This window comes from Nymphaea colorata, chromosome 4 (assembly GCF_008831285.2).
Source record: "Nymphaea colorata isolate Beijing-Zhang1983 chromosome 4, ASM883128v2, whole genome shotgun sequence".
Lineage (NCBI taxonomy): Eukaryota > Viridiplantae > Streptophyta > Magnoliopsida > Nymphaeales > Nymphaeaceae > Nymphaea > Nymphaea colorata.
This window is the reverse complement of record NC_045141.1, coordinates 2,488,829-2,513,139: the sequence shown is the minus strand read 5'-3', so window position 1 is coordinate 2,513,139 and position 24,311 is coordinate 2,488,829. Positions and strand designations below refer to the sequence as shown.

The 24,311-nt window shown below is 41.3% G+C and overlaps 1 protein-coding gene across 5 annotated transcripts in view; it reads right to left on the bottom strand.

The window, feature by feature from the left end:
* LOC116253606 (uncharacterized) overlaps positions 1-24,311 on the bottom strand; it is an 86,053-nt gene that overhangs the window by 14,795 nt on the left and 46,947 nt on the right. For 3 of the 5 annotated variants that reach the window (XR_004172494.2, XM_031628517.2, XM_031628519.2), the window contains one exon: positions 7,136-7,314. The exons of 1 other annotated variant lie outside the window; for it this stretch is intronic. Coding sequence is in view for 3 of the 4 variants with exons in the window: in XM_031628517.2 (XP_031484377.1) it covers positions 7,136-7,314 (179 nt within the window). In the remaining variant the exon portion in view is untranslated. The remainder of the gene's footprint in view (positions 1-7,135; positions 7,315-24,311) is intronic. One more of the 5 variants, XM_031628518.2, reaches the window with a different exon arrangement.

The window sequence follows — 24,311 nt, the reverse complement described above, 5'->3', positions numbered from 1 at the left end:
CTCCTCTCAATCTCCCCCATTTCCCCCCGCTCGTTTTCCCTCCCCTCTGCATGTCTTTCCCCTCTGCCCGAACCCTTTCCCTGTCAATCTCCCCTCCATCGGCAGCCCCTCAATCGTGCACTCTCCCTCTGCACACTCTCCCTTTCCCGCCAGTTTTTCTTGTTGTTTGTGATTATTTTGGGGCTGTTGGTTTGGATTGCAGTTGGGGACACATCATTTCCCCTCATACCACCGAGTTGAAGGCTTGGGAGGTGACGACGACAGTTAATTTTGGTTGTTTGGGCCCTTTGGGGGATCACTTGAACTCGTGAGGTGGCTGCCGGGAGGACTGCAGCAGCTAAGACTCTAACTTGGGGTGAGCAAGGCCTAGTCGAGCTTAGATTGTTGTATATTTTCTGTTGGAGCACCTATAATTATTGTTTGAGCATGCTAGAATTAAGAATTGATGATTTAGAATGCATATTAGCGATGTTATTTTGGAGGAAGATTATGACTATGTTGAGTAAGACAAGCGCCCACGTGTATGTTTATCTCTTTAGCATAATAAGTTGATTTTTGAAGCAATTGGAGAAACATGGTAGAAATTATTATGGTGTGGAGAAGATGTAGAACCGTGGTAGCGAACTCGTGAAGTATGTTTTTGTTGAGATGCATGTACGTTGTTGTTGGGGTATTGTAGGTATGTAAGGTTGACGCCTCAACTAAGGAAGCAAGGGAGAAATGAATTAGTGATCGGTTCAAATCGAAAGCGCGAAGCTTAAACCATTTGGTGATAACCGCTAGGGCAGAGAAGAGGCCTATTGGAGGGCTTGTAGGTCGACACTACCCGTCGACACCCTCTTAAGGCGATGACATGTGCCTCAATGATTTTGTTTTATATTTGTATGCATTGTGAAAATAAACTAGTAGAGAATTTACCACTTGTGTATGTTTGCAGGTACACCGGGCACGTCCAGTAGATCTTGAGCAACTAGACGTGAAGCTCGAGGAATTTTGAAGTGTTTTGTGGACACGTGACAGGTATGGCAGCATTCCAGGCAAATTCCTGCCTGGGGCCAACGTGTGAATGTGTGTTCTTAGGATCGTGGGATCCTAGGATTGTGATGTGATTGAATGATTGTTTTGTGAGTGAATGTATGTATGCATGCGACTGATTTGATATATGATAAGCTTTGTTTTGAAATGCTATTAGAAGCTTGCTTTGAGAACTGTTACGCATTTACATGTGCATGCTAGAATTGATAACTGCTTAGGACAGATGAGGTGGGGTATCAAGTCGAGTGTCTCATCGACCTCAATTGTGCATTAGAAAACATCCTAAAATGATAATTGCCTAGGACAGCTATGAGCCAATCACAGATCAAGACTGCTCTTCGGGATTTGGCTAAGTTTTGAAAGATGTGAATGATGTGTTTGATAAGATGTGAGTTTTTATGAATGTGAATATTGTAACGCGCGGCGTTTGGGGCGAATCGGGTCGGGTCCAGATCCGGACCCGAACCCAATCTCGTGAGGAGCCCGACGCGAGGGCCCTTCTCCCTCGCGTCTCCCTTTTCTTCCTCGTCGCCTTCTTTCTTCTGTTTCGCCCGTGTGAGACCAGGAGGAGGACGAGGGAGAAGTGGCGACGCTTGAGCCGGCGGAGAAAGGAACGGCGGCGGCGGCGTCGGTGTCGGCATTTGGGTAAGCCCTCAACCTCTCCCTAACTCTTCCTTCTTCCTTCTTCTCCTCTCCCCTCTCCACGGTCTCTTGTCTCCCCTCTCCACCGAACGACTCTCCTCACTCTCCACCGTCTCTCTCTCCTCTCACGCGCTCTCACCCTCACTGCCTTCGTTTTCCTTTTTTTTTGTATGGCAGACCCCTCCCTTGAGGCCCCTTTTCACTAATTTTGATTATATTGTGGGTTTGGTCGTTTTGCCGCTAGGGGAAACGTATTCTTCCCCTCATAGCAGCGACTAGGTGGTGGAGTCTTGGCATGATTTTTGCCGTTTGGGGATCGTTTGAGCGCTTGGGGTGGCTGTCGAAGGCGTTGCAACAGTTTGGACTTTTGATTTGGGGTGAGCTAGACTTAATCAAGCTCAAATTATTGAATGTTATCTTTAAAAGCATGTATAGTTATGGTTTGAGCATGCTAGAGCTTAGAATTGATTATTTGGAACACATGTTAGTGATTTCGTTTTTGGGGGAAAGCTTGCGATTATGTTGGAAAGCGAAGATTCATATATTGAATGATCATTTAAGCATGATGGATTAATTTTCGAAGCATTAGGGAAAACATGGTAGTGTTTGTGAGGTTGTGGGGAAGATTTAGGACCGTTTTAGTGAGCTTGTAGCACGCGTTTTTGTGAACGGGTGCATATTGGAGTTAAATAGGGATAACGTACATAAGTTGGATGTCTCTTTGGGGTAGACGCCTTGATTAAAGAAAAAGAAAGTTTGAGAAAGGCGTTAGTGATAGACGGATTGATGGCTTTGAGTTTTGACATCTGTTGGCACGGCTAGAAGTTGGGAAGTGACCTATTGGAGAACTTGTGGGTCGACACTACCCGTCGACACCCTCTTGAGGCGATGACACGTGCCTCAATGATTTTGTTTTGTTTTTGTTTGAATTGCTGAGGTATGTAGTAGGAATCTTATCTTGTGTTTATGTCTGCAGGTACACCGAGTACGTCCCTTCGACCTTGAGCTACCGGATTCGAAGCTCGAGGCATTTTGAAGATTCTTGTGAACGCGCCACAGGTAAGGCGACATTCCAGGCAAATCCCTGCCTGGGCAAGTGAATGATTGTGTGTTCCTAGGATCATGGGATCCTAGGATTTGTGATGTGAATTGATTGATTGTTCCGTGAATGAATGTGTGTATGCATGTACATGAATTGATATAGGATATGAATTGTTTTGAAAGGCTTATAGTAATTGTTTTGGAAATGTTACGCATTTGCATGTGCATGCTAGAATTGATAACCGTTTAGGACAGATGAGGCGGGGTATCGAGTCGAGTGTCTCCTCGACCCCAATTGTGCATTAGAAAGCATCCTAGAATGATAACTGCATAGGACAGCTACAAGCCCACCACAGATTGAGACTACTCTCTGTGGTTTGGCTAAGTTTTCAAAGATGTGATTGTTATGATGATGAATGTGAATGTTATGTTTATTGAATACCCATTGCCGCGGGCAATGAGGCAAATGATTGCACTGTGGGTAGTTGTACTCATATTGTTATGACGGCTAGCCAAAACTGTTGTGGTTATGTGTAACCCTCGTGTGGAGGCAATTGGAGGTGTGGGTTCACTCGTGAAGTGAACCAACCTCATGAGCTAGCCAGTTAATTGTGTTTGTGCAAGCATAAGTATAAGAATGAAAGAATAAGAGATGAGAGGCCAGTGGGATGTGACTATGTGTATGGGAGTTGTCCCGCTTTCGCCACTGGTCTCGCCTGTTCGGAGCGCAGGCGGTGCAAGGCCCCAGGGTACTATTGTGTGATGTGCTTGGAGCGTAGGCTCCCCCGCCTTCCCAACCTGGGTGTCCTAGGGAGGCTGAGTATCTCTCCTTGGAATTCACACATCCATGGATGAGTGCTCTACTGCTGCAGCGGATAGATGGATCCATACTGTTCTGGGCCACCACGGGGGTTGTCTCTCGGCTGTGGGCCGCCCGCGGTGTGCATGTGCCTGTGTTTGCACCCACAGGAACTGTAAATTCACTGATAGTAATGAAACTGAAATGTATGTGAATGAAATGTATAGGATTGTTGTGCATGTGACTGTTGTGCTTATGAATGCAAGTGACATGTTGAGGATGCCTTGCATGTGATTGAAATTATGTTATTGTAGCCATTGAGTGGCCTCTGCATGTCGTGTCCTGACACGACATAATAATAAATTGTTCTGATGTGTGATTGTTTAATTGAGCCCTACCTAAGAGGGTTTGGGCTTTTCCTGGCTTGTTGCCATACTGCGAAGGCTAAGCCTTCAGTTGTTTCTCTTTTCAGGTTTTGGCGGACCCGGGGCGGCAGGCTGAGCAGATGGCTACACTCACGTCCTACTGGGGAGGTTTTGGGTTTGGTTTTTATAGTGCCGGCGCGTCGGGTTTTGGTTTTACTGATGCCTTGTTTTTTATTAGGTATCGATGTTGTGATTTTGGGGCATTTTTGGTCAAATGTACAGTTGAACTGAAAGACTATATAAAATGGAAAGCTTGCCCCATTGTTTTGAATTGCTTGGCTCATTTCTTTTTGAACTGATGTATAGTCACACCTCAATGTTGGAGTTTAGAAAAAAAATGGTTGTGTGTCAAAAGGTCGGGGTGTGACAAATGTTGTGATTTGTTGCATATGTATTGTTGCGGGCAATGATGCAAATGAATGAATTAGAGGGTAGTTGTACCTGTATTGTATGACGGCTAGCTAAGAATGTAATGATATGTGTGGTCCTCGTGTAGAGGTAATTGGAGGTGTGGGTGCACTCGTGAAGTGAACCAACCTCATGAGCTAGCCAGTCATTTTGTGAATATGCAATTATAATGATAATAATGAAAGAATAAGAGATGAAAGGCCAGTGGGATGTGGCTATGTGTTTGGGAGTTGTCCCGCCTTCGCCACTGGTCTCGCCTGTCCGGAGCGCAGGCGGTGTAAGGCCCCAGGGTACTGTCGTGTGATGTGCTTAGAGCGTTGGGCTCCTGCCTTCCCAACCTGAGTGTCCTAGGGAAGGCTGAGTATCTCTCCTTGGAATTCACACACCCATGGATGAGTGCTCTACCGCTGCAACGGGAATGGATCCATACTGTTATGGGCCACCACGGGGGTTGTCTCTCGGCTGTAGGCCGTCTGCGGTGTGCACGTGCCTGTGTTTGCACCTACAGGAACTGTCAATTCATTGAAGCTAATGAAATGAAAGTATATGAACGAAATGTATGTGAATGATGTGTATGTGAATGAAATGAATGAGAATGATATGTTTATGCATGTCTTGCATGTGAATTGAAATTGTGTTATCGTGGCCATTGAGTGGCCTTTACATGTCGTGGTCTATGTGAGGGGTCTTCTTGGCAAATGATGTGATTATGTCCTGTCACGACATGTTGGTGATTTGCTTTTATAATTGCGATTATCTCATATCTAAGCCCTACCCAAGAGGGTTAGAGGTTTTCCAGGCTTGTTGACATACTGCGAAGGCTAGGCCTTCAGTTGTTTCTTTTTTTTCAGGTTTTGGTAGATCCGGGGCAGTAAGTTGATCAGATGGCTTCACTCACATCCTACTGGGGAGGTTTTGGAACCTTTGTAGTGTCGGCGCATCTTATTTTAATTTTATTGATGTCTTGTTTTTTGTTAGGCATCAATTATGTGGTTTGGGGCATTTTTGTCATACACAGATGTGATTTTGTATGAATTGAAATTGTTATATAAATGAAAGTTTGCCTCATTGTTTCAAATGATATAGCTCCCTCCTTTTTAAATTGTTGTGTCGTCACACCTCAATGCTTTATGGTTAAGAAAAAAAAAAATTATTTGAGGGTCAAAAGGTTGGGGTGTCACAATTTTGCCATCAAAAACACCAGAAAAAAAGATCATGACATTATTAATCCAAATAATTAAGCACAGGGTGAATCTGGAAAGAGGTAAAGGAATCCTCCTCCACCTGATTCCAGGACAACACAATCATGGGATCCAAATCCCAAGATTATTTTATGGATTCATCAAACACTACCTTATTTTGATTGTCCTTTTGTTCTTTTTGTAGTAAATAATTCCCAAATGAAGAAAATTAATTATTTTTTTCATAGCTGATCAGAGTGTTCAACGGCCACTAGAGCAGTCTCCCCCTTGTTTGCTCCTTTCCTTTGCAATAGCTATGCATCTTAGTATGAATTTAGGGATATAATAAAACCTTTTAATTATTAGTTTGTGTGTGGTTATATCCTTTCATCTTATATCCTTTCATATTACTGTGGTTGAGTGTCGTAGTGTGATAAATCAGATGAGTGATTACATCATGGAGTGTTCTAGAAGCTCTCTACTCTGGATTCAGTGACAGAAGCTTCCATTCAAAAACATCGGCTCAGTGGATGAAAGAAAAGGGTCAACTGCAACAGTCACTTTCGGAAATGGGCTACAACCATTCTCATCCGTGCATAAACAAGACAAGACATCTGTGGCAAATCTTAGGTAGTTGTTTCACGGTCGATCAACATTATAGACATGCATGAAGAATCAGCAATTTATCCAAGAAAACCAGAATAAAAAACAACTAGCTGGGGTAGATGATCAGCAGTCAGCATCACAATATCAAGCACAATTACAGTCACCAATATTATTCCTCCCAAAGGTTTTTCTCATGTCTTTTCCAAAATATTCCCTCTCCTAGGAAATCTAGAAACTTCAAAAATGATAAAAATGTAAAGGACAATAAAATGATGACAAGTTCTAGGTCCTTAGTATTTTCCCTGAAGTAAAAAAAAAATTATTCTTAAACTATAATAAACAGAGAAGAAATAAAAGATATAAGATAAAAGAAGATGAAATTTTCCCATGTGTCAAAATAAAATTTTAGATGAATATCACAATATTAGTTTTCCTACCAATACCTTTAAAATATTCACAATTTTTGTCCAATATTTTGAATTGCTCCAAAAAGTGATCCATACTAAGACATCCTCAGACTATCTGTCAGTGTGTTACAATGAACAGAACGGACACAAACAGGGGCAAATGAACTTGCACATGAACGAACATATACATAGTTAGAGGGGCATAGAATTTGCAAAAATTTTGTCCTACAGATTTTAAATATATCTGTCAGTAGTTGACACGAGATCCTACATATTCCAGTTAATGTTATGGTCAAGGCTAAATTGATGAGACTAGACATCAAATTTCGGTTTAGCACTTTATCTTCTGAAAGACTTTAAAAATCTATGCCTACTGAATTGCCAGACAATTTTTTTCTCAGAGCAAAGTTCATAATTTCATATATCGGTAGTCTCAACTCCACAAAGTGACAACCAAATTTTATTGATATTAGGCTTGAGATGAGCATCAACTATTAAGTAATGGTATGTCCGCTAAAACCACATGCCCCTTGATAGAAAGATCTCAAAATATGTTTCACAAGGAAATAATGTCAAATAAAGAGCATTCACCTGTACCTCTGCAAGAATATCTGTTGGTGACAAGTTGTCTTCGCACTGTAACATAGCTTTTTGCAGATGCAGCAAAAGATTGGATGGTAAACCATAATTGGGAAGTTTGTGAGATTTAGAAAACCATGTGCCTCGCACCATGTGGGTAGCCCAATCAACACAACTACTGGAATCTACGTCTGATGAAAATAGACATATAGTTTACAGATTTATCTACTATTGCATTTACCAACTCACGCATGCATAGAACTGAACACATGCATGAGTGCATAATATAGAGTAGCAGACAGGTGTTTCTAGATATGATAGGTATGTAGATGAGGAACAGATGGACAATTCAAGAATAAACAAAAAAAGGGTTCAATATCTATGTCACATGGGTATGGGTGCAAGTTTAGGTGTAGACCAAGTTCAACAATCACAGGTACATGGAAATGGCTGTGTGCACACATGCACTCTCTCTATATAACACACACACATATATATAGAGAGAGAGAGAGGGAGAGAGAGAGATTAGTAAGTGTCAGACACTTAGATGCTAGATGAATAAGCAACAATCTCAGCTCTTGATTTTTCCAGATCCGTTGTTGAGAAAAAAAAAAAGGAAAAAAGGGGTGACGGGACATTCTCATCATCTAGTATTAATTCACAAACTTTTTTTTCCTCTCAACCGCAATTCTATAAAAGATCATGAGTGGAGATTGTTCCTTATCCATTTGGCCTATAAGTGTCTAACACCTCTCTCTCTCTCTCTCTCTCTCTCTCTCTCTAAATATTCATTAAGACTTTAAACAAAACAAAACAGAATTATATCCATGCTGATTCATCCATTTTTACAGCATAAAACAACAAACAGAAAAAATAGATCCTAACTTCTAAGAGTAGTCATAACTCATAACTGACATGGTAATATTGACAAAGAATGAATAGATGAACAAAAGAATGAAAGAATAGAACCAATAGATGATTAAAACATTCACTCACCAAATCGAGCAAAAAATAAGAAACAACACAAAAGGAACAAAAATCAGCAAATAAAAGAGAAAAGACAGCAAAAAACAAATGAGGCGCTGCAAAAATGAGAAAAAAATCAAAATGAATGTCAGGAAAAAATGATGAAATCAGAAGCTAATCATAGGTGTCCCTGGTAAAAGGACAAAAGCTGCTGGAAAATGTAGGGTTTGCTGAAAAAAGAGGAAAACAAACATGTCTGCTGGAGATGACTCCCTTTGCCAGAAATGATCGGTGTTCACCAGAGATAGTTGCTGCTTGCCCGAAAATTCTCCCTCTGCTAATGAATTGCCCAATGCAAGGGGATTGCAGCCTTCGACCCTTCAATCATTTGGTTGAAGGCTGCAATACTTCATCGTATATGTACATGGTGCTTTTAAATGTTAACAAAACTAAAAATGGGATCAAAACGGACTCGGTCAACTTTGACCCCGTCTCCTCATTTTCAAGAGCCTCCACTGTTTTGCTCTAGGTGGTACACTTTAAGAATTATTCTAAGAGTTGAACTTAGTTCTAATACCATGTAGATGGCTTCCAGATCACAAGATCAGCTCCAATAAAGACTTAACTAAGCCCTTAAAGAGCTCATAATACTAAAAGCTCATAATGATTATAGAAAGCACTCACAGAAAAAACACACGTGCACTAAGGAACAAGAGAAATATGAATGATATTCAAGAAGGCAAAACAGGCTAGCTATTGGAGTGACTCCAAACTTATTACAATTGCAAGCTACTTTCAAATTTTCAATTGATTTTCAACCTGCACAATGAGTGCACAGCAATGTCACATAGGTACGGGTACAGGTGCCAGTATGGGTGCTGTAGAAAATAGGAAAAACTGGATGAAAAGATTTTAACGTGGAAAACCCTCGACTCGAGGGATAAAAAACCACGATAGGGAATACCTAGTGCTCACTAGCAGCCAGACACTCTCTCACTAAAATTTCATTCACACACAAAAATGAGGGTTACAAAGACTTAAGTAACGCCCAATTAGAGCTACAACCTGGATCGGGTCCAGGTCCAGACCCGGTTCCAAGACCCGTCAATAAATACTTCAACACTTCCCCTCAAGTTGGGCATACATATCAAACATGCCCAACTTGGATACATTTTTCTCAATCAGAGTCGAAGGTAAGGCCTTAGTCAAAACATCAGCAGTTTGGTCCTCAGACTTCATGTATGGCAGAACCAACTCTTTAGCATCAATTCTCTCTCGGATGAAGTGACGATCAATCTCAACATGCTTTGTTCGATCATGTAACACAGGGTTGTTGGCCAAGTTGATCGCTGACTTGTTATCTCCTTATACCTTCAAAGTCATCATTCAGTCTGGCTAAGAATAAGAATATCCTATTCTCCCATTCTTTGGTTACATAATGTATTTGGTCTTGGGGGCAATTCCAAATATCATCAGAATAGTAGTCAAGTTCCTCCCATTTGGATTTTAAAGCTGCATAAAAGTCTGCGACAGAGAGATCCCCTTGCCGTAGAGCATAGACATCCTTCATCAGTTGATACACACAAACCTTCTTCTTCTTCTGGCCATACATTTGTTCTAAAATAACCCACATATCTCTCACAGTCTTCTTACGAAGGATGAAGGGTTGAATATCGGAAGATACAGAATTGACAATCCAAGTTTTTACTTGGTTGTCCTCAAGAAACCAAGTATCCCAGGCTGCACTAGTCTCAACAGGTTCAATTTTCCTCCCATTTACATAGGCAATGCGGCCTCGACCAGCAATCCCCATAGTGATGGCAGCGGACCATCGAAGGTAATTTTCCTTGGTGAGGTGAATGCTAGTAACTTGAATGGGGACATTTTCAGTTCTAGAGGCCCCAACATCAGCTTGGTCCATATTGACAGTAGAAGAAGTTGATTCTGCCATTATCAAAAGCTCAACACAGTAGCAAAAGACAAATGCACACGGCAGTAACCGAAAAACAGCTGTGCATGGGACGACAATAACAAAGGAAAAACAATGCGCACGTTGTAGAAGAACCTGGCATTAAGCAAGACAACAATGGCAGCAGACAAGCACAGGCAAAGAGAAGCACCGGCAGCAACCAAAACTGGCGTCTGGCAGGAGCAAAGAACCAGTGCCAGTAAGAACGATGAAGACCGAAGACCTCCAGACGAGCAACAGAGCTCACAGTCGACCACGAGTCCAAAGCAGAGTGGAGCAACTCCAAAAAAAATGACAAACGAGAGAAAACAAAACTTCAACGGTCTTCAGTCTTCCAGGCAACGCAGGCAGTGGACGGCGACCAGCTCAGCTGATGCCGTGAAACCCAAGCAACGGTTGAAGAAGACAAAAGCGACGCAAGGGATGCTGGCGACACAGGCAGCGCTGGGTGGAGGTTCTACCGACACAAGGAGTACAGGCGACAAAGGATCCTTCGTTCGAACCAAACACGAACATAAAAACAGAACCAGTCGACTCTAATACCATGTAGAAAATAGGAAAAACTAGATGAAAAGATCTTAACGTGGAAAACCCTCGACTCGAGGGATAAAAAACCACGATAGGGAATACCTGGCGCTCACTAGCAGCCAGACACTCTCTCACTAGAATTTCATTCACACACAAAAATGAGGGTTACAAAGACTTAAATAACACCCAATTAGAGCTACAACCTGGATCGAGCCTAGGTCCAGACCCGGTTCCAAGACCCGTCAATAAACACTTCAACAGGTGCTAGTACGGGTACGGGTTCGGACTATTTAAAAAAAACTTGGGTACGGGGTACAGCTGTATATATATATATATATATATATATATATATATATATATATATATATATATATATATATATATATATATATATATAACATAAAATAAAAATTCAAACAAAATAACACATTCATGATTCAATATTTATAGATTCTAAAAACGAAACTATTGAACAAAAATATGAAAACGCAGTTTCATATGTGTTTCCTAAGTGTAAACGATGTTAAAGAACAAAACTGAAATCCTAAATTTTGGATAGGAAATGACTATGTCAACTTTGACCGACTCCTAAATCAGATGGATACGGTCCCGAGTATGTTGGCCGTATTCAATACTATTTGACTAATACCTAAGAAGTACCCGAGACAGTACCAGTGTCGGTGTCGTACCTAACTGGTATGGGTATGCTGCCTTTACAGCATAACCCCGTGTGACAAAGGTGCACAGTTTGCCATGAAGGATCACATGAAGCCATATCAATTCAAAACAAAAATTTATGGTAAGCGGAAAATTTTATGCCTTCATGGTCATGACAACCTTTCATGCACAAAACAAGTGAACCCCTCTTTGTTTGATGAAAGATCAATCTCACACGCGTAAAGCGGGCCTCCTATCAGGCTTTCTCTCCTCATCGTCAAAAAAAATCCTTTCACATTACTCCTAAAAGTGTGTATGACTCGAAGATGGGTGATTGAAATTGAAAAATTGAAAAAAGGGCTAAAACCTCTTCAATGTACTTGACCAAGAATGACCCATCTGCACCAACAATAGCCCTGTTACTGATCAGCCCACATCAAAAAAAGGATAGAGGGAAGATGAGGAGAAAGGAGGAGGAGGTGAAGGAGGAAGAAGGGCAAGAGGAAAACAGCATGCACCTGTCAGCAAGAGAAGAGAATGCCAACACTCACATGATTAGGGATTTTCTAAACCTTTTGGTTTTAAACCTTCCTTTTATTATTATTATTATTTTCAAAAAAGACCTATTTCTTTTTAATTTGTCACCATCATATTTTCCAAATTCTTTTTATTACTGTTACAGACTGAGGGAGATGAGAGAGATGTTGAGGAAAGGAGAGAACGAGAGAGAGAGAGAGAGAGAGAGCCAAAAAGTATCCTCATTAACGTAACCCTAATCTCCTTTTAAAGAGATTAGGGCTGGCTGTACAAACTTTACAAAAACAATCCAAGTACTATAAGAAAATATTTAAAGACCTCCTCTCTAACTTTCTAATATTTCAAGAACACTCTTTAACACTCTCCCTCAAGCTGGAGCATATATATCCATCATGCTCAGCTTGTTACGGTAAGATTTTGATATCTAATACCAAACCACCGAATGAACTTAGATGCAAGAGGAGGAAGAGAGAAGTGGGCTGCACGTCCAAGCAAAAGAGAGATGAAAGAGAGCAGCAACAAAAACGTCTGCCTCTTGTTACCCTTATATACTAATCACGATTTAGGGTACATCATAAAATACACAAAATAACAACAAGATTTACAAGTATGCCACCGCCCATGATGTGTTGGGCGTGTGGATCAAATGGGTCGGGTCTGAGTGACCCGATCCATATGTACAAACTTAACAGCCCCCCTCAAGTTGTGCATGGGGTTTGATCATGCGCAACTTGTTTTTCAATTCCCAGAAATGGTGCCCTGTGAGTCCCTTGGTAAAAAGGTCAGCTACTTATTCAGACGTAGATATATAAGTGGGAACAATCTCATCTTCCGCAACCTTTTGACAAATGAAGTGTTGATCAATCTCTATATGCTTAGTGCGATTATGTAGAACAGGATTGAAGGCAATCTTGATCGCGCTTTGGTTGTCACAAAATAGAGATGACTGAGCAATGGGAAGAGAAAGTTCCCCAAGCAGATGACGTAACCATGAAGCTTCAGCGGTGCCTGCAGCCATTGCCCTATATTCTGCCTCAGTGCTAGATCTGGCAACTGCACGTTGTTTCCTACTACTCCAACAAATAAGATTGGAATCAAGGAAGAGACAATAACTAGAAACTGATCATCTATCGTCTGGATCACTTGCCCAATCTGCATCAGTGTAAGTGGAAATGTTGTGGCCATGCAAAACAGTTGACTTTCTTGTGTAGATGAGTCCATCCCCAAGAGTAGCCTTAACATAACGCAAAATACGTTTGGTAGCATCCATATGCCCTTCTGTGGGTGCATGCATAAACTGAGAGACTTGATTCACACTTCACAGCATATACATTGTCTGGGCGTGTAAAAGTGAGATATTGCAACATGCCAACTATACTCCGATAGAAACTAGGATTTGGGTATGCATCACTCCCATCATATGCATTTAATTTTGTGTTGAGAACACTAGGTGTATTTATGGGCTTGCAACTTGTCATACCTATCCTATCCAAAATATCAAGAGTGTATTTATGCTGTGTAAGGGTTAATGTGCCACCTTTTCTATCAAGCTCAACACCCAAGAAATACCGTAGTTTGCCAAGATCCTTCATCTTGAATTCTTGTTGCAATACCTCCTTAACATGGGATATATGACATGAAGAGTTTCCAGTAAGAACTATGTCATCTACATATATAAGTAGCCAACTATGTCACACGGGTACTCCTCCAAAGGAGGAGTACCCGTATGGTACCGGTACGACACGGGTACCGGTACGGGTACGGGGTTGGGTACGCCTTTTTTGTGCGTTGACCACACCGGGTACGGTCAACGAACCGGAGGTCTTTTTTGACCTTTTTTGGGTACGGTCAACTTTGACCGAGTCCAAATGTGTCTTTTTTTTATTTTAACGATTTTTAGATTTAAACGATTATAACGTTAAAAAAAAAGCTCGAAACTCTTAAAACATGTTTTCGTTTTAAGGGTTTTGTTTCCTCTCATCGTGCGACGGCCGGCGACGGTAGGAGGCGAACGGCGACGGTGAAGGCGAAGGCAGTTGAACGGCGGCGGTGATCGGCGACGGCCGGCGACAGGCAGGTGCGGCGACCGGCGAAGAAAGGCGAAGACAGTTGAACGGCGACTGATCGGCGACGGCAGGAGGCGAACGGCGACGGCAGGAGGCGAACGGCGGCGGTATATTTTTGTTTTTATCATGTTTTAGTTAATTTTCATCGGTTCTGCCCCTGCCTTCACCTCCGGCGACGACCGTTGGGTGTTGTATTGTTTCTGTTCTTTCACTATTATCTCTTGTTTTCTGTTTGCGTAGTTGATTCTCAATGAGTCCATCTTCTTTGCGTAGTTGTTTTCTGTTTTTCGTTGTATGCAGCGTGTTTTGTTTGGCCAACAGATTGCAGCGTGTTTTTTGTTTTTCGTTGGGTTCATCCCAATCTGCTGATGAACCCAAGTCCGATGTCTTTTGAGCATGTCCTTTGATAAATTGAAAAGAACTCCAAGCTTTATCACATCATATTCGTATTTTGGTATGCCTTGTCCAACAATGACCTATTCTTCTTTGGATGCATGCCTTCCCACGTCATATACTGAATCAATTATTCACTTATTCTGCATAGACTGCATATTCATTATTCTGTATTGCATGTTCTATACTGATTGAGAAGAAATCCATTTGATGATGCAACTGAGGAGTGAGGAGAATGAAAATCAACAAAGCTGATGTATTTTGAATGTTAATTATGAGACTGAGGAGAATGAGAATGTATTTATGAATATGACAATATGTTATTCTGATTGTGTAATTTTTGATATAGATATGTGCAAATATGTTATTTTTCTGTATTTTTTGACATATATATGTGTGTGTGTACGGCCGTACCCCCGTACCAAGTTTTTTGAAAATGGTCCGTACCCGTACCAGTACCGGCACCCGTACCCATGTGACATAGGTAGCCAAGTGGTAACTTCACCTAAATGATAGATGAATAAGGAATGATCAAGTGAACTTCTGAGGAAAGCAGCCTGTTGTATATGAAGGGAAAATCTATCGAACCATGAATGAGATGCTTGCTTAAGCCCATACAGTGATTTTTATAATTTTCACACTCATTTGGTTGGATCATTGGAAACATATCCTGGAGGTTGTTCCATATAAACTTCTTCATTTAGAAAGCCATGAAGAAAAGCATTTTTAACATCCAACTGATATAAATTCCAACCATACGAGACAACAAGAGAGATGATAACCCAGATCGTTCCCATCTTGATGACTGGACTGAAAGTCTCATCATAATCTTCCCCGTACTGCTGAGTGAAACCTCTAGCCACGAGTCAAGCCTTATATATCTGTCAATGCTTCCATCGGGTTTATACTTGAGTTTGTAAACCCATTTTGAGCCCACTACATTCTTACCATCTGGACGAGGAACAATCTCTCTATGTCCTGATCTTCTGTAAAGGTCAGGACTCATTATGGAAAATTCAGGATCCAAAAAGGTGAGAACTTTTTTGAAAGGTCAGGACTGATTGCAATTGTATGCAATTAGTACTCACTTGACCAAAAATTCAATGCTCTGAGTGTTCACCATACCAAAAAGGTATGCCACCGCCCATGATGTGTTGGGCGTGTGGATCAAATGGGTTGGGTCTGGGTGACCCGATCCATATGTACAAACTTAACAGTTACAACATCTCAAGAAATTGCCTATGGGAAGAGCCTTGGTGAGGATATCAGTTGGCTGATCTTCTAAGGAGACATGAATGGTGCTAACAATTCCTTCTTGAACTAGGTCCCGAACATAGTGGCAATCCACTTCAATGTGTTTCGCCCTCTTATGGAAGACAGGATTGGTAGCAATATAGGTCGCTGCTTTGTTGTCACAATACATCTTCATTGGAAGATTCACTGAAACACCCAACTTTAGAAGCAAAGATCTGACCCATGACATTTCAGCCGCAGTTTGAGCCATAGCCCTATATTCCGACTCAGCACTAGATTGAGTTGCCACATTCAACTTCTTGCTCCTCCAAGAAATAAGATTACCTCTTACAAAGACATAAAAACTTGTAGTATGCTTCCTGTCATCTACAGATCCTGCATAATCAGCATCACTATTCGCTTCGATGTCAACACCTTCTCCCTTTTTAAATCATAACCCCTTTACCAGGCTGATTTCAAGTATCTGACAATCATTAAAGTAGCGTCCCAATGAACCTTCCAAGGTTTTTCTATGAATTGACTTAGCTTATTCAGAGCAAAGCTAATGTCGGGGCGAGTGACAGTCAAATATAACTGTTGCAAAAGATGGAGAAAAGAGAGGGAACAAAAGAGAACGAGAGAGAGAGAGAGAGTGAGAGAGAGAGAGTGAGAATAAACTATCATACTCTCATTGCTAACCCTAATCTCTTATTTAAAGAGAGAATAGGGGTCGACTAGAGTCTTTACACAAGAGAGACGGATAAAGTTATAAATGACTAAAGAAGACTCTAACTTTTAAATAATAAGAAAACTAGCACACTTAAATATAAACTTTCTACTTTCAACACTCCCCCTAAAGCTGGAGCATAGATATCAATCATGCTCAGCTTGTTACAACATCTAGAGAAATCACCAATAGGAAGAGCCTTAATAAACATATCTGCTGCCTAATCTTCAGAAGCTACATGAACTGTAGACACAACACCTCCTTATATAAGATCCCGAACATAATGACAATCGACCTCTATGTGCTTTGTTCTCTCATGAAATACTGGATTATTTGCAATATAGGTGGCAGCCTTGTTATCACAGTACATTTTCGTAGGAAGAGGAACCTGAATACTCATATTTGTTAGCATAGACTTAATCCAAGTCATCTCAGTAGCAGTTTGAGTCATTGCTCTATATTCAGATTCTGCACTTGATCTCGAAACTACATTTTGTTTCGTGCTGCTTCATGATATTAGGTTGCCCCCTGTCATCAACAGACCCTGCATAGTCAGCATCACTGTAAGCAACAATTTCTAGAGATTCACCTTTCTTGAAAAAGAGGCCCCTGCCCGGGGATGACTTTAGATATTTCAAAACCATCAATGCAGCATCCCAATGGACTTTTCATCAAGTGCTTATGAAGGAAAGTCTTTGTGACCAAAATTTCTTAATCACAATCACCTATTGTCAGGATAATGTCATCATCATAAACTACCATAACAACTATACCTTTGGAGGTCTTCTTGATGAATAGAGAATGGTCCAAAGGAGATCTTTCAAATCCACACTGTGAAACAACTTCAGATAATTTGTGAAACCATGCCCTAGGACTTTGTTTAAGTCCATAAATTGTCTTCTTCAGACGACACACTTTTCTACACTCCCTCTGTCGCTCAAACCCTGCGGGTTGCTGCATATATACAGTCTCTTCAAGATCACCATAGAGAAAGACATTCTTTACATCCAGCTGATGCATAGGCCAATCAGAGTGTACCGCAACAGAGATAATGAGCCGAATAGTACCCAACCTGGCCACAGGAGAGAAAGTCTCAAATAAGTCAACTCCATATGTCTGGGTATAACCCTTAGCCACTAATCGAGCCTTATATCTCTCTACAGACCCATCTGAATGGTACTTAACTGTAAAGACCCATTTAGAGCCAACAATATCACAATTTCAAGGAGGATCAACCAATTCCCAGGTACCACGCTGTAAGAGAGCATCCATCTCATCTTGCATGGCTTTTCGCCATTTATAGTCTAGTAATGCATGTTGATGACTAGTTGGTACACTAATGAACTGTCATAGCATGAAGAAACTGCTGTAAATTATCATCAAAGGTGGTCAGTGGAAACAAATTGTGAGATAGGATGCATAGTACACTGTCTCTTGTCTTTGCGTAGGGCTATAGGCAAGTCATGAGAATGATCAATGTCAGGTATACTTACTTCAATGGAGCTCACATCCTAAGAAGATTCCGATGGTCGACCATGAGAGGGATCCTGTCGACGAGTGTATACCAATGGAGGATCCTGGAACCTATTCATAGTCGGAGTAGGAGAGGAAAAAGACTGCAACGGAACAGGAGGGATAGATAGAGGAATAGGACATGGCATCTCAGATGACACAGAAGTAGGACTAAAGTAGGACTGAGACTCAAAGAAAGTGACATCTGCACTGATATACTCTTTGTGAGTTACCGGATCAAAGCACTTGTACCCTTTTTGGTTTCGAGGATAGCCAATGAACACACACTTAATGGCTTGAGCAGCAAGTTTGTCACGTTTAGGCCCAAAGATGTGAACAAAACAAGTACAACCAAATACTTTTGGTGCAACAGGAAATAAGCTTCGATTGGGATAAACAAGTTTAATCGGTACTTTGTTGTCAATGGAGGATGACGGTAAACGATTTGTTAGGTAACAAGCCATGAGTATGGCATCACACCATAAGTATGCAGGTACATGATTATGAAGCATTAGGGTACGAGCAACAGTTAGAAGTTGCCAATGTTTTCGTTCGGCAACTTCATTCTATTGTGAGGTATGAGGACATGTAAATTGGGGAGAGATACCATTTTCAGTATAAAAGGTCATTAAGATAGATGATTTGAACTCAAGAGCATTATGAGTGCGAATACACTTAACCAGAGAACCAAACTGAGTTTTTATTTCAATAATCAAGTTTTTGAGAATAGGTACTACTTCAGACCTTTCTTTCAAAATAAATACCCAAGTAACTCGAGCGTAATCATCAACAACAACCAGAAAATATGTAAACTTAGATTGGCTAGCAACCCTGCTAGGACCCCACACATCAACATGAAGACCAAACAACCCTTGACTTGATGGACTAAGACTCGAAAGAAAACTACTAAGAGTATGTTTGCCAAGTTGACAGGCCTTACACTGAAATGACTCTGCGACTGAGAGGTGAGGTAGGATGGAACAGAGCTTAGACCCTGAAGGATGACCGAGCCTGAGATGCCACTGAAAGGGTATAGAATCTGATATAGAAGAGGTAGCAACAAGACCCATAGGGGCCAACAGGATGTAGACACCCCCTTTTTCATAGCCACCACCAATAGTCTTCCCAATTTGTAAGTCCTGAAATGAGCATGCACCAGAGTCAAAAATAATGCGACAGTGTAAATCAGTAGTCAACTGTTTAACAGAGAGCAAATGGGATGGAAACTCAGGAGATTATAAGACATGTGGAATGGTCATCGACTGAGAAAGCTTCACATCTCCACAACCCAATATAGGTGACATTCTACCATCTGCAACTTTGACATGACGTGGCTGAGAGAATCTATGCAACGTAGTGAACAAACCAGGAGTACTGCAGAAATGTCTCGATGCTCCTGAGTCGATCATCCAAGAGTTACCTGAATCAGGCATGGATGTACCCGTAGAGAGAGCTCGATCAATCAAGGCAGTAGAAGCTGAAGCCTGTGAGGCTTTGCGTGCCAAAAACTGCTCATACTCAGATCTATCAATGCTAATTGTGACTGTAGATCCAAAAGAGGAGGGATTCCCAATTCCTTTATAATCATTGCCACCATTTGGTTTGGCAGTCTCAGCCATAATGAACACAACAGGGAGCACCAAAACAATTTTGCAGCAGTTTGAACACACAAAAGAACGTCCAACTTATAATTAATCAATTAGGTAAGAGGCTGATCAACAACACAGAACTCAACAATATCACTCGCAGTCGCAGCACCACTGTCACACGTCAAGTGCTGATCAGCAAAGTGGAAATCAACAATATCACACGCTGCACCACTGCCACATGCCACTAATGTCCCAACGATGATTATGCCAACATCTTCTAAGTATATGTATACTTTTTCAAAGTCAAACATGAGCAGTAATATCATAAGTTGTGCACGGACTTAACGACAGCCAACAAAAAACTTATTTTCAGACAACTTCAGAACTTCCAACGTGACTTCAGACTTCAACGCCATAAGAAAACAGTGTTGTGTGTCATTCCACGACTTCCACTACAAAAAAAAAATCAGACTTGCCTGCACGACATTGGTTTCCTCCATACGACTTCAAGAGTGAATCGACCTAGGGTTTTAAGAAACCCTAGGATTAGCAAACGAATCTGCCCAAGATGTGAGCAGACTTGCTTGCAGAAGTCTGCCCTAGAAAATCAGATCTGAGAGAATAGAAAGGAAGTACCAATAGATTGCGTAGGTCCCCAAATGTTCATGTTACAGCCGGCAGTCTTGAGAGAGAAACATTAAGACATTAACCAACGTAGACTCCCACACCACTGTGCATATAAATTTCTGTTGATGTCCAGGGCTTCAATGTATCTACATCCAGATGTTGATATTTTTTTTATCAAATCTGATATCATCCACATTTCAGAACTGATCTTGTGTCTCCCACACAGCAACAACCAGTGTGATCTGGCTTGAACTTCTTCTTCAACAGCAGCAACTAAGAAGCTTCTGATACAACCCTTTGTAGTCTTCCACGTGCCAGATCAAAAAAAAAAAATTGTTCCACAGCAACTCCCACGCGTAACTTCCACGTAGTTGCTTATGTTGCACTACATCCATGTTGGGGACCGAATCACACATACCTCTTGCGTGTGATTAGGTTCCCCTTCCACGCTGCTCCACTATTTCTTGATCAGCAGAGAGAGGAGAGAAAGGGAGGGTAGAGACAGAAAAGAAAATAAATAGGAAGAGATAGGAGAGACAGAATAGGAGAAGAGGTCGCCGGAAAATCACATAAACCGTCACCGGAGAAGGATGGAGATCACCGGCTCTGATACCATGTTGCAGAAGATGGAGAAAAGAGAGGGAACAAAAGAGAACGAGAGAGAGAGAGTGAGAGAGAGAGTGAGAATAAACTATCATACTCTCATTGCTAACCCTAATCTCTTATTTAAAGAGAGAATAGGGGTCGACTAGAGTCTTTACACAAGAGAGACGAATAAAGATATAAATGACTAAAGAAGACTCTAACTTTTAAATAATAAGAAAACCAGCACACTTAAATATAAACTTTCTACTTTCAACAATAACAGTTTCCCTATCAGAGAACTGTAAGATCTAGAGTCAAAAGGTTCTGATTCATCATCATGTATATGAATGTGGGAATTCATGAGAAGTGTGACAGGTTTAGCCCCCAATAAACTTGTTTCCTACCGAAGATCAAGAGCATATTTTCTTTGAGACACTACAACTCCTTTACTACTACGAGTCACCTCAATACCAAGAAAATAACAGAGTTGTCCAAGGTCTTTTTTGACAAAGTGTTGTTGTAAAAACTCCTTTGTCTAAGCTATTTCTTGATTACTTTCTCCAGTGAGAACAATATCATCCACGTATATAATCAATATCACTATACCAGATGTGCCTCACTTAATAAACAACGAGTGACCAAGCTGGGATCGTCGATATCAACATTTAGATAAAACCTCAGTTAGCTTATGAAACCATGCACGAGGACTCTGTTTAAGTCCATAAATAGCCTTCTTTAATTTGCATACCTCGGAACACTCCCTCTGTCGCTCAAAACCAAGTGGTTGCTGCATATATACGGTTTCAGACAGGTCTCCATACAGAAAAGCATTTTTCACATCCAGCTGAAATAGAGGCCACTCTCGCTGGACAGCAAGAGATATAATCAGTCGAATAGTGCCAACCGAGCCACGAGCGAAAAGGTCTCAAGAAGTCGATGCCATAAGTCTGTGTATATCCTTTAGCGACAAGACGTGCCTTGAACCGTTCAACTGAACCATCAGAATGATACTTGATGGTGAACACCCATTTGGAGCCAACCACATCACAGTGCATCGGTGGATCCACTGAGTCCCAAGTCTCCCAAGAGATAAGAGCATCCATTTCCTCCTGCATAGCTTGTTGCCACCGTGAATCTAACAAGGCTTGATGGTGAAAAGATGGGATAATGTGGCTAGACAGAGCTCGATCAAACTGCACCAAACTTGTACTCAGATGGTCAGTAGAGATAGAATTAGAAATCGGACGTAGTGTGCACTATCGCTTGCCCTTGTGAATAGCAATGGGGAGATTATCTGCAGTGTGATCATCATTTAAACTTGAGTCAGTCTTATCAGTGGAGCTTACCTCTTGAGAAGACGCTAGTGGGCGGTTGAGAGAGGGACCGAAACGACGAGTGTAAACTAATGGAGGATCAAGGAAACGTTCACATGACAAAGATTGAGATGGAGGGATCGACTCAAGTGACACTGGTGGAATAGGAAGAGGAACAGGTATAGGCATCTCAGACGGAGAAGGACTGGAAGGAGAAAAATAAGGACGAGACTCAAAGAATGTAACATCTGCACTGATAATCTCTTTCTTGGTCTGGGGATCAAAGCACTTATATCCTTTTTATTGGCAAAGTATCCAATGAATACACATTTGATGGCTTGGGCAGCAAGTTAGTTTTTGTCTAGGCCTAGGATGTGTGCAAAGCATGTACATCCAAATACTTTGGGAGGTATATGAAATAATGGTCGATCTGGATATAAAAGTTGAATGGGAATACGTTCTTGAAAGGCTGACGAGAGTAATCTGTTAATGAGATAGCATGCGGTAAGAATTGCATCACCCCAAAAATAGGCAGGCATGTGTGAATGCAACATGAGGGTACAAGCCACATTTAAGAGTTGCCGATGTTTGCGTTCGGCAACACCATTTTGTTGGGACGTGTGAGGACAAGTATATTGAAGTCGAATTCCATGATTGGCATAAAATTGAAGTAGCACGGAGGATTTGAATTCAAGAGCATTATGAGTGCGAATATTTTTGACACTGAAAACCAAACTGAGTTTTTATTTCTTTGACAAATTTCGGAAGAATACATATGACTTCCGATCTCTCCCGTAACAAGAATACCCGACTGACTCTAGTAAAATCATCAACTAAAACAAGATAATACCGAAAACGTGAGTGAAAAGGAACCCGACTAGGACCCCACACATCCACATGAATGAGATCAAATGGACTGTGACTAGATGGACTTTGACTCTAAGGAAAGTTGCTCTGTGTATGTTTGCCAAATTGGCAAGCATCACATAAGAAGGACTCTGATGCAGTAATACCTAGAAACATGCGATGAAGTTTGGACACTGATGGATGACCCAATTTGAGATGCCACTGGAAAGGAGAAGTCTTCGAGGAGAATGACGATGCAGCAACATTTACTAGGACAGACAAGAAATAGAGACCCTCAGGTTCATGGTCGCCACCAATCACCTTCCCAGTTAGTAAATCCTCAAAAGAACATGAACCAGGGTCAAAAATGACTCTACACTGTAAGTCAGTAGTCAGCTTGCTTAACAGATAACAAATTAACAGGAAACTGATGAGCATAAAGCACGTGAGTAATAGTGCCTAAATGTGGGAGATAGATATCACCGCTGCCCAACACAGGAGATAGCTTGCCATCAGCCAGTCTGACATGTTGTGGTGTAGAGAATCTGACTAAGGATGAAAAAATGTGTGATTGATTACAACAGTGCCTGGAGGCACCAGAATCTATCATCCACATCATATCTGGGCCATCGGTAAGAGCACCAACAAGGAAGGCTGAGTCTATTACAGTAGTATTGGCATATGAGAGGGAATTTCCAGCCATCTTGTACTCATTGGAACCCTAGAACACATTATCATCAGCCATAGTAAAATTCCAATCAGAATTTTGCGCACAATATGTATGTATAAGGTGCAGCAATCAACTTTAATCAAGAAATGTATCTCTACAAATCACAGAAATCCAAAAAAAAATAATAGTAATAAGCAGCCCCAATTCTAGTTGACCCAAATGTGACCGCACACACACCCAACAGTCCACAACTCTGCTCCACCTGAATATTAGATGGCTGCAGCAATACCAGACTTAGTAACTCTGCACATATGACTAGCAGTCTACCATTATGCTCCACATGGACTACATGATAGTCTGATCATGTCTTAATACCACCCACGTATGACACACAATATATAGGATGCAACAGTCAGACACCACAGAGAAAAGTATCTCTACTATCCTCAAAGATCATACGAATATCACACGCTATGCAATAAGGGGGAATTTGTAGTCACAGAAACTAACCAAATTTGAACAGTATAAAATGGAGTAGATAACAGATTACAGACATTTGAGTCAACTGCTGCGGATGATAGCAAGCCCACGTACAAAACTCCAGAAGACTTGCTGATTTTTTTTGCTATTTACGGCTGACTGTTGCTGTTGCCCCCCACTTATGATCAGCGTAGCACCATCCACATCAAGAAAGGGCTAAAATAGCCTCCATGATCAGCAGATTATTTCTGCTCCACATACCAAACTGCACCCACAAACAGCAGCTAAAATAGCCTCCATGATCAGCAGATCATTTCTGCTCCACATGCCAAACAGCAGCCTCGTGATCGTCTGATTACCTCTTCACCAACGTCCACATATGGCAGATCAACCCTGCTACAATACTTTAAACATTACCCACGACCAGCAACCCTGCTAGCTGCTACAATACTCTAACCATCGTCCACAACCAGCATATTCTGATTATGCC